The 12,179-nt window shown below is 38.7% G+C and overlaps 1 protein-coding gene across 1 annotated transcript in view; it reads left to right on the top strand.

The window, feature by feature from the left end:
- Positions 1-1,547: 1,547 nt before the first annotated feature.
- The window catches only part of LOC150079392 (integrin alpha-PS2-like), a 514,720-nt gene continuing 504,088 nt past the window's right edge, over positions 1,548-12,179 (top strand). The window contains exon 1 of the mRNA XM_090382299.1: positions 1,548-1,902. Within this exon, the coding sequence (XP_090238425.1) occupies positions 1,733-1,902 (170 nt within the window). The 5' untranslated portion in view covers positions 1,548-1,732. The remainder of the gene's footprint in view (positions 1,903-12,179) is intronic.

Below are 12,179 nucleotides of genomic sequence, written 5' to 3'. Positions count from 1 at the left end.
TTTGAACAAGATGAACATTTGAACAAGATGAAACAAGATCGAAATAAAACTACCTCTATCAAAATACCCTAGGTTTTCACAAGTACTACGAAATGTAGTTAATATCAGAATATAAACACAAAAAGAAAAAAAAAAAAAAACCACACACACCATTATTATGAGGGATACACAGACACACTGTCATATGTCCACTTTACATTTTTTGAGAATAGGCAAAAAATGAAATTCACTGAAAATATTGCAAGTAAACCTTTATACTGAAATATCATCTTCAGTGCATAATAGCACGACTGGCAAATGCTTGCTTTTTTTTTTTTTTTTTTTTTTGTTCTGAATTCATGGCTGAATTTCATCACCATAGTTTTCTAATTGAAAACTATACCTGCTTTTAAAATCAAAGCAAGCTTGGTGGAATTTTTACACGGATGTGGGACACAAACCCAGGTGGCATTAATCTAAACTGCTGGGGAGGGGGAAGAAACAAATAAACTGGATCTAAAGAGGTTTACGTTTGGTCAGCGTGCTGGAATAAACTGCCCTCGTGGTTGTTTGAGATTTGGTGAATATTTAAGGGTGAAAGGTTTATTATTATAAAGATTTATTAAGGGTTATTATTATTGTTGATTCGGCAAAAAAACCGGCTTCCTTGCATCGTTTGTTCTTCTGCGAAGGCCAAAGCGATGCAAGGAAGCCGTTTTATTTATTTTAAAATATATGTGTTATACAGTATTATTATTGTTATTTCTCAGATGATAAAAACAGATGAAAAATATTTGGATTTCTTACGAATTACACATCATAAACTTTGCCATGATGAACTTTCCATATGAGAGCGTGTCGTTAGTCAATAGATACAATACGACCAGCGCAAATCTACTTATAAAACAAATTCATCTGTCAAAGTGGGTTTTTTTTTTTTTTTTTTTAATTTCTATCACTCGAGAAAAACTGCCTCAGCAGCTAATTAAAATTTGAACGAGACATCCCACGTTATTCAGGTACTAAGTTTAGTACATTCTAAAAATTCACACAGCCTTGATCAATTTTTGAACACGTGGCTCGTCCCGTTCTTTAGTGTGAAATGGGACAAACAGCTTGACGTTATTTCTAAATAACGTTTTGTTGTTGAGATGGCGCATAAGCTACTTGGGCTATAATGCTGGCGTTTTGTTAAGGTAATTTCCACCCATAAATCTATTTTATATGACCATAAATGCCCTTTTTCTCTCTCCGCATTAAAAACAGCGATCACAGCATTCGGTATCATCTAGTTTATCTGTCACTAATTACGTCCTGAACGCTGCTTCTCTACTACGCTATTACTCTCCTGAATTACATCTCACGCAGGATTCCGCCTTTTTCTAGTCTGGGACAGTGACCCGATCAGCTGGCGGAAGGAGGTTTCTCGGTGACGTAGAGCGGAGGCGGACCAAGTGAGGGGGCGCGCTACTTGGAACGGAAACGCGTCATGCCGCCGCCAGTCTAAGTTGAAGGACGTAGTTTCTTTACGGGCGCATGTCGCTGCGTGAGCCACATCGCTGCTTCGAGTAGGACTTTCCGGATATCTCGGAGTAGGTTTGGATTGCTCCCAAGGATAAACCAACCTGGGCATTACCTCTGTGGAGACACTTCTTAGCGGTGGAAGCTCCGTTGAGTGTCGGGGATCAGGCAACGACAGGTTCAAAGCGGAAGAGGAACACGTGAGGTTAAGGTTCATCGGCAACACGTGGATATGACAGGAAGATCTCTCCTTTCTACGATGAGCCTATGGATCATCAATGCCTTAATTTATACAGCAGTCGCGTTTAATGTGGATACTAAGTTAGCCATCATTCATCGAGGACCACAAGGTTCGCTTTTTGGATTCTCCGTTGCCCAGCATCGCAGCAGAGGAACAAGCTGGTAAGTTTATTAAATTATTTTCGACTACATTTGGTTATATACTTTTTTCGCATGATCACGACATTATATTGCGAAAGATATATAAATATATATTTTTTAATTTATCACTCCACCCTGAAAAACTTATCATCCCTGTTATTCAAAGTTAGTTGGATATCTGAAAGAATTTAACTTAAATGATCATAGACATTCTTAAGATCATCTGTCATTTTTGTTTTGCTGGACAGTTTCAACTTCATTCACTTTCATTAATCGTAATTAATATGCCAATCTTCAATCATAATTTTTCTCTGGTGCACTGTATCATATTTTGTATTTGCGTCAAGGGGGCCTGCAATATGCTGAACGATAGGGTCTAGCCTTCAGCGTCCTCTGTGATAGTACAGTGGTTGCACTACTAGTCACTTGTTTGGGGAGGAATGGATCAGAGTGGTGTCACAAACTGAATAAATTTCTAACTGCCTCTTCGAGCGGAATTGTAGTTATCCGATCTCAAGAGAGTTCCCGGCGAGTTATTCCGAGTTTTTCAGCCCAGACAACGTGTAAGTCGGCCTGTAAATACACACCTGTACGCACAATGGTGCGATATGACTTGTTGTTGTTGGGTCTAAAACCCAGCAACAACAACAATCTATCCTTCATAAAACACAATCCGACAAAAGCATTTTGCAATGTCTCAACATACGTTTCGCACAGATGATCCTTGACAATCTTAATAGCCAGAGATTTTATTAAAATAGTTAATACTAATTTCCACTGCGGTATCCCTTAATAAAACTTTACTACAATCATAATTTTAGGTATTCCACCTAATTCAAGTGACCTGCTTTTCGTAATAATGCCAACCAAAAATCTCATGTTATAGGACGGGACTTTTAATTTTCTTTCAGATGTTCCGAACGACATTTCTCTTACATGCGTGTGTGTGGTATTTCTTTATTTCCGATGAGAGCTTTTCCACATTATTATTATTTCTGCTATTTAATATAACTGAAACTTGGTGGGTACCAATAAAAACAAAACCTGGCGTAGAAATGGAGTTGACTATCTTCGTGCTACCATGGCACCAACAGATCCTATTAGCACTTACTTAAGGGTGATAAACCGCACATCACTGAAAAGTATAACCTATTTTTACTTCATACATTTTCTTTTTTATCTGTCAGCACACCACATAAATCTTTATCTTTTTCAATCGCAGCGGTATTCCCAATCGATTCGATATTTATTTTACTGTTATTCCGTTCCGACGAAGAATGGTGACAAGTTCGAAAAGCTTTTAAAGAATAAATTTTCATTTCCATTTTCACAATTTCAGTTTTCCATTCCGCCCCCCTTCCACCTTTCCTTTTTCTTTTTTTTCTTTTTTATTTTTGAAAGTTTCGGCAACGTAGCAGCGATGAAAAGAAGGGAAATGTTCATTTCCGGAAATGGCTTTAACGTACTTCCTGTCACTGTTTCCTGCACTTGAACCTCTCTTCCTGCATGCGACACTGAATTTTCGTGTTTCTCTCCCAGTTTAATAATATTAACTAGTCAAGTAATCAGAAATTGTTTTTATCTTTTTTTTTTTTTTTTTATTTTTTCTAATCAGAAGTGTCTTTCTTTGAAGAAATCAAGATATTTCGTTATAGTTTCCGATAATGAAAAAAAGTAACATTATGCTACAAATTATCATTTATAAGTTAAAAATAATTGTTCCATCAACAACATTTCTACAGAGAAATGATTACAGTATATCAATAAAGTCTATATTAGCAACAAAGCTATCGTCTTGTTTGTGTCTACGGTTCTTCCTATGGTCAAAAGGAAATATTTAATTGCAGGGTAATTGCAGAATTTCCAGATTGAGTCAAGGCTTATATTACCTTTTAACGAAATTCAACTATTGCTGTTTTGTGCGTAGCGTGTGTAAACACGCGCGTCCTAAGTAGTCATACATACAGGAAAAGCTCCGTTTCAACAACTAACGCTACTAAAAAGGGAAAGATGATTGCAACCCGCTCTGAATGCTTTCTGTGTTAGCCCCAGATGGTGTAAATTACCGCACCAATTTCCATGCCAGCAGGTAGGGCCAATCGAGGAGATGTCACCGGAAAATGGCTATTACGGTCTAAAGTTACACATATGTCACGGAACCGCGCCCTTCCCGTCACACTAAGCACACACCATTTTGCTTGACCTTCAGGCGACATGCACAGCATCTGAGAAAGGACAATACAGAAGGGACGAACAGCGTTTCGCACGGCCACTGATTTTCAAATAATAATTTGGGTTGATTTTAATTATAATTCATCGTGCCCAGTATTAAATGTAAATTAATTTCAATTAAGCATCCTAACTTTCCATTCTTTAATGACCACCAGCGGATTATTAAATAATTATTATACATTACTTTGTGGTAATTCCAGTAAGCTATTAGTTATCTGCTTTGACAACTGATCTGTAGAGACTTGAAACGACGTGTCAGAAAATAAAAGCTTTTCTATAAAGATTTGACGTTCCTTGGTCTAAATAATTCGAAGCAGTAGCAGCTAATCTTTCCCAGTAGACATGCTATACAGTTCAATGTCATTAACTCTACATTTTAATCCCTACATATATATTTATAGGAGATTCGGTGACATAGAGCAGACCCCAACCATTACGGGCCCCGTATTGTTTCATAAATATCTTTAGAAAAATTTTTAAATGTCATTAGATTGTACTGAACTAAAAGAAAAAAAATACAGTAGGTTCCGCTTAAATATAAAAAAATAATTTTTTTATAAGGGATCCCCGACTAATGTTGAATACCCACAAAGCTGTCGCGAGTCCTCTTGATCAATTTTGCGGAGCCCTCGATTTTCTGTTAGCCAATAGAGATATTCCCTGATTTAAAATAAAAATAACTTAAAGAACACCTATTTTCCGTAGCCGAGTGGGCAGGAGCGGGAGTGCAGTAGCACACGCTCTTTGAGTAGACCGGGGTTCAAGCCCCTGACTGCTGAATACGGTCGATCTGCCAACCCGCACTGGACCAGCGTGGCAGATTATGGTCCATTTCCCTCAGCATGAATTGTTGAGGAGGCTTCCACCCTGCAGTGGGTTGATAATGGCTGCACTTTATTTTTTTTTTTATGTTACAGTTCCTAAGCTAAGAATAACACCGTCTGTCTAATACGAAAAAGCGTTCTTTGTTTCTTCTGTAATTTAGTTATCTGGATTCTCCTTTATTCCCCAGTTTAAGCGCGCCACCAACAGTTCGGATATTTGTCCGGACATCCCGGAAATATACGAAATGTCTAGCGTCTGGATCGTACATTCATCCGGACTTAGTTTGTCTGAATTTCTCGAGGATGTTAAGTAGTAGGCTATTAATATTGACATTCAAGATACATTTAGTATAAATTTAATTTACTGTTATTTATATTTATAAATTTAAAGCTTAAAGGGTTTTGGTTTATTTAAAGTTCTCTGTAAACTTTTCGAAAATGACCATCTGTGTTTTTGTTTTGTATTCATTTTAGTAGCGACCAGAGTCTGCCTGTGTCGAATAGGAAAGTTTAAACGAATGAAGCTAAAACTTCAGAATGTTATGAGATGGCAAGTTGACAACAGAATATTTATTCTTGTCATCTTCTGTTTATTTATTTATTATTATTATTTTGTTTTTTGTTTTTGTTTTGCTGATTTGTTTCTGCACCAAATCAGCAAAAGCTATGTGTCAGCAGGGGCCGGCCGCCCTGGGGGTGAAAGGGTGCAGTGCACCCGGGCATTACGTTCAAGGGGCGCCGGAAAGCCTGAAACTTAGATACACTTATGATGAAAATTTTAAAGGGGCGCCACATACCCTAGAAACTCCCCTGTGTGTCAGTAAGTAGGGGGAAATTCTATAATATATTTGTTTATTTGGTGGTGAATATAAAACCAGAGCTTCCGGGATATTGTCGTTCTGTGGAATCCACTTTTCGGTATTCAGCAGAACGTTTCAATGTCCAACATTTGACCTATCTTATTATTACTGTAGTGCTATTGTATTATGATAAAAAAATAATATTTTAAATATAGGTAAACCTAAGCTAGTGTAGACTGGCTGAACAAGAATATTTTTAAAACTTACGAAAGTCTTCTTTTTTCCGTTGAATGCCCAGATTTACTAAAAAGAAATAAACAAATAAAAAAGGAAAGGTGGTAGGGTAAGACCATTCAGAAATATATTAAAATATATTAAGCCACGAGAAAGCAAAGTGAATCTTGACTTACAGATGAAATTGATGAAATGGTGATAAAACAATTCTTGATCCTCTAGTGTGAGTAATGCAAACCGATTTATCACCCTCACTATCAAAAAGAGTTGGATCTCTTCGAGTCTATGCAAAGAAGAGCTATCCGGTTAACAAATGGCCGCCAACCACTCCCTGTGCGGAGAGATTACGTGCTCTCAATTTCTCGTCATTGAGAAATAGGCGCCTTAGATGTGACACTGTCCTTATTTTCAAACTATCCAAGAGACTTGCCTATTCAAATGACACCACTGGCATTCTAAAATTGTGTGATACACTGTCTGCCAAAAGGCACTCTAAACGGCCAGTATTCCCAGATGTAAAATGAAACCCGTCTTGAGAACCTTCCGCAACTCTTTCTCATTACAAATATATCATAAATTTCGGTAACATTGGTTGATTTAAAAGTGATTACGGTAAATACATTTTTAGACTTTTTCCGAGATATATATATATATATATATATATTTTTTTTTTTTTTTTTTTTTTGTTAATGCTAATTAAACTCCTACTATTACTTTAATTCAGGAGTGTCCAACCAGCGAAGTTAATCCCACCCCCACAAGTTTAAAAACTAGCGTATCAAAAAATGTAGTTTCACGTTGATTTTAGTAATACTGTATTTGATTGCACTTCATCAATATTTAACAATATCATTGCATCTATGTAATAAATTATTAGTGTCATAGAGTAATAGTGTTGAATTACTCTACTTAATCATTAAATTGAATATTAAAATATAAATGTTGATCAATAGCCAATAAATCCTACTTTGAAAAATGCCTAATTAGTGAAAACGGAATGTTCTTGTGGCCGTCGACCTGGTGTCCATGAGAACCTATCCCATGCAGCCTGCGACCTTCAGCTTTTTTTTATTTTAATATACTGTACAGATACAGTTTGTTTTCGCCCCCAAACAAAGAAGGTTGCACCGCTGCATTAATTGTTACTACAGAGGCGTGATAGTATACACATAGCGGCGTGATAGTATACACATAGCGGCGTGATACTACAGAGGATTATAGTATATAATATATAGTATCAATCGTATAGAGTATATAATATAATCGTATATAGTATATAATATAAATTAGGTAATAATGAGCATTAACTAAATTAATTAACACTAATTATGAAGGTTAAAATAATTATTATTTTATTATTATTTAGCACGAACATATTTCATATTGTTTAGCTATTACTGTTTTAAATGTATTTTTTTGTTTTTCTATTGCACGTAGTTTTTCGAAGATGTTGCTTTTCATACAAGTCAACGACGGCCAATGGGTTTTTAACCACTGGAGCAGCCAAACATTAAACTGTAACTAAAAAAATAATAATTGAAAAAGTGATGTTTGGACGCTACTCAAATTGAAATGCATTATGAGACAGGACACGGCTTCCAAAGTCTGATGCGCCATTCTCTTCCCCGGGGGGAATTGGTTGTTTTTGGGGGCGCGTGTTGTTTTTATGAAGCATTTTTTTAACGAAATGTGTACAAACCATCCCACTAATCCAGGTACGAGCCGTATTTTACTTCTATCTTTCAGATTAAATATATTCATTTATAAAAGTATGTATACTCATAGCCAAACATGGGGGGGGGCGTAAAATGGAAATGTTTTAAGGGCGCGCAATGCATGAAAGTTTGGGAACCTCTGAGATAGGAGAAACATCTTAGGAATAAAGTGGGTGCTGTTTGTGCCACTTAAAAACTTACAAGTCAAGAATTAAAGAACAATCCAAAATATACAAAGTAGCAAATGCCCTGCCCTTTAGTTATGTACTACAATAAATATTGCTGTATATCAGATGTCCCATTCCAAGAACATTTATATACATGAAATAAATGTGAAAGTTTGTTCATCAACCATGAAAATTTTCTGAATACGTTACTGGTTGTCAAATTAAAATATTAATTTGGCACCTAGAAGCAAAAAGGTTCGCGCACTCCGTGCCGAGTGAAACTGTTCGAAGTTATTGTTTTGATTTTGCGGCGTATCAACTTCTTAGGTCAGTGGTTCCCAAACTACTGAGATCTACGGACCCTTTCAAAAATCAAAAAAAGTTCACGGACCCCTTCAAATAAAAAAAAAAAAAAAAAAAAAACCAGTTTGCGACCCCTATATACACCGATGAGCCAAAACATTATGGCCAGCGAGTCGTTATGCAAATCGAAGCAACTGCAGGTGAACTACAGCGCGTGTGCGGGTCGGGACAGGGTATAAAAACACCTGATACTGAGCTCAGTTAATCATTGTTACTCTTGTTCTTCAGATGGGAAAGGCAGAGAACTTAAGCGAGTTCGACAAAGGCCAAATTGTAATGACCAGACGACTGGGTCAGAGCATATCCGAAACGGCACAGCTAGTGGAATGCTCACAGTCAGCCGTGGTCAGTACCTACCGAAAGTGGTCCGAGGAGGGAAAACCCACGAACTGCCGATGAGGATTTGGACGCCCACGGCTCATCGATGCTCGACGTGAGCGAAGGCTCTCCCGGATGGTATGTACCTGGCAACAGAAGGGCGACTGTGGCGCAACTCGCCGGTAATTGGAATAATGGTGACGGGAGTAATATGTCACAACACACAGTACATCGTACCCTGTTGAAAATGGGGCTGCATAGCCGCAGGCCGCTCACAGTGCCCATACTAACCACGGTTCACCGTCAACAGCGCCTACAATGGGCAAGCGAGCATCGAAACTGGACCTTGAGTGATTGCAAGAAGGTCGTCTGGTCCGATGAATCACGTTTCCTGTTGCACCATGCGGACGGCCGGGTACGTGTGCGTCGTTTACCTGGGGAAGTTTGGTTTGGTTTTTTTTTTTTTTTTTTTTTTTTTTTTTAGGAGCATTAACAACTAAGGTCATATTGCTCCGGGATATGCGGTGGTCATTTCCTGACCTTTCCGTATCCTCCGTATTTGGTGGTGACGGGCTCGAACCCCGGTCTAATCAAGAAGCGTGTGCTACGCACTGCTGCTCCTTCCCACCTGGCTACGGAGGCGCCCCCTGGGGAAGTGATGGCACCTGAATGCACTGTGGGACAAAAACAAGCCGGTGCCATGCATTGGGCGATGTTCTGCTGGGATGCCTGGGTCCAGTCATCCATGTGCTGGGCAATCTGACGTCTACTATCTGCTTAAATATTATTGCTGACCAGGTACACCCTTTCATGGCAACGGTCTTCCCCTCTGGGGGTGCTGTCTTTCAGCAGGATAAAGTGCCATGCCACACCGCCCGGATTGTTTGAGACTGGTTCGCGGAACATGAGGAAGGCTTCCAGGTATTGCCCTGGCCTCCAAATTCCCTAGCCATCAATCCCATCGAGCATCTGTGGTTTGTCTTGGAACAGCAACTCCGATCTGTGTGTGTGTGTATATATATAAATAATATAACAATAAACATTAAGAATAAAAAAAAATAATTTTTAATGTTTATAGTTTAATTTTTAATTCTTAATGTTTATTGTTTAATTTTATTTTAAAAGTTAATAGCTTTAGTTTTAATTTAAGTATAAGAGTAGACATAACATAGCATTTCGTTTGATATACAGAGATACAAAAGCAACCCTTCCAAATTGCAGGAGCCGAGTGGGTAAAGTACCTGCCCGGCAACCCAAAGGTCGCGGGTTCGATTCCCGCCTCGGGCTTGGATCAAAGTACTGCAAAAACCTTGGGAGGTGCAATATGGCCACAGAAGCCGATGCGCCAACAACTACCAAATCAAAAAAAAAAAAAAAAAAAACCAAATTGCAGTAACCTACTCAGCCCAGGGCCGTTACTAATACGGAGGGGAACTTGCACCACTGAGTTACCTGAGCGCCAGCTTTATATTCTTGAATCATATTCTTTCCACTTTCCTACCTCTAAAATTCTTTAACACTCTGAGCTTTAGTGCAATACGAGGGCAGGAGTGTCTATTATCCTAAGTACATTCATAACTTCACCTCCCATCAGCAAAATATCCCGATATAAATACAAAAAATAAACTTACTAGCTATTTTTGCAGCCTGTCGCAAGATAGGCAAGTATTTTCGAACAAAAATTGTTAATCAAATAATCCCTTTTGAATTTATATATATATTTGGTTGACCACCGTTTCGCGTACCCCCTGGAACTGGTCTAAGAACCCCCAAGGGTCCACGGATTCCAGTTTGGGAAACGCTGTCTTAGATCATATGCGTTAGTTATACAGAATGGCCACTTTGTTAGGTATACCAATCCTTTTTATGAAATGGAACACCCCTTCAGTAACAGCATCACGTGTTCGTATCAAGCGATATAAAGCAAGTGGATAGATACGTAAGGATGCTATATGTCTGCAATTCAGTGCGAAAACAGGTAAGGAAAAAAGATTCAGTTTGAACGCTGCATGGTAGTCGGCGCCAAATGCGCCGGTATGAGTGTCTCTGAAACTGCAACTCAACTGGGATTTTCACGTACAACTACGTCTCCAGTATACCGAGATTGGTCCAATAACACAGGTCTGCATCTTAAGGAACGTTACTGCTGATAAGAAAACTGAACAAAAATTTTAATGGAAATTTCGAAAGTTACTTGAAATTTGCTCTGTCACGACAGAATTTTTCGCAATTAAAAAAAAAGAAAAGAAAAAAGAAAAGAAAGCCAGAAATATTGGTGGAGGTGCTCTGGTTTATTTTGTATTTTTACAGATTGTACAAATAGGTTATTGCTATAGAAAAATACCGATTAAAATGGGTTAATACAGAAATATCAAAGGCTGCGTCCTCCTTGTCAAGCATACATGCCGCAAACGGGATTTCTTCTAAACTACACTGGGTTAAACTTTCACCTTTTTGGACTTCCTCAGTTTCGGTGGCCGTTGCTCTGGTTAGCATCCAGCAGTAGTCGTCCATCATATTGACATTCGATCACCCCCATGGTAGCACTCCCCCCTTTTTTTTTTTTTTTTCATTTCTGTTATATCCTGATGGAATATTTTCCCCTTACTCTTTAAACTACTTAAAATTTGTGCGAAACAGTTGAGATACAGTGGAGTACAAGGTAAAAGGTAAAGTGCAGCCATTATCAACCCACTGCAGGATGGAAGCCTCCTCAACAATTCATGCCGAGGGAAATGGACCATAATCTGCCACGCTGGTCCAGTGCGAGTTGGCAGATCGACCGTATTCAGCAGTCAGGGGGCTTGAACCCCGGTCTACTCAAAGAGCTTGTGCTACTGCACTCCCGCTCCTGACCACTCGGCTACGGAGGCCAAGGAGTGTAACATAACGCTCTTATTGCAGCCTCGTTTTCGAACTTCTGTGCATGTCACTCACGATCGAAACCCCAACTGGGGTTTTCTGTTTCCCAAAAACTGCGCGGTACAATTTTAAAGCCAGTCCAAGTGTCTCCTTCAGTTTGGTTCATGATTTCTTGCAATACAGGGTCTAGCAGCAGCTTGCGAATTTGAGATCCAACAAAAATTCTTGCTTTGATTTTTTTTTTCGTATTTTAGTGATTTAGTGCAATCATGAAACAACTTCCTTCTTTATTCAGGGTTTGGATGAACAGTTTCATTAAACCTAATTTTATATTTAGAAGAGATAATAATACTTTGTTTCAATCTATTGTCGTTATTTGGTTTTTTTTTTTTTTTTTTTTTTTGGAGCATTAGCAACTAAGGCCATATTGCTCCGGGATATGCGGTGGTCATTCCCTGACCTTTCCGCATCCTCCGTATTTGGTGGTGACGGGCTCGAACCGCGGTCTAATCAAGAAGCGTGTGCTACGCACTGCTGCTCCTTCCCACCTGGCTACGGAGGCGCCATTTCAATCTATTAGCGGCTCTTTAATGTTCTTTCAGGCTGGTGTCAGAGGCAGTCACGGTGGCCACACTTTACCAGTTTTCATTTCTTGCTGGATTATTCCACTCGCACAGCAGAAAGTCATTTTTACATAACCAAGTTGTTGACCGAGTAGCAGACCAGTACGTTTAAAATCTCCACATACTAGTCGACCATGATCCTTGTACTGAATTTTATTTC

The sequence above is a fragment of the Mastigoproctus giganteus genome, chromosome 10, assembly GCF_048544385.1.
Source record: "Mastigoproctus giganteus isolate SK-2022 chromosome 10, ASM4854438v1, whole genome shotgun sequence".
Classification (NCBI taxonomy): domain Eukaryota; kingdom Metazoa; phylum Arthropoda; class Arachnida; order Uropygi; family Thelyphonidae; genus Mastigoproctus; species Mastigoproctus giganteus.
This window is presented reverse-complemented; position numbering and strand designations above follow the sequence as displayed.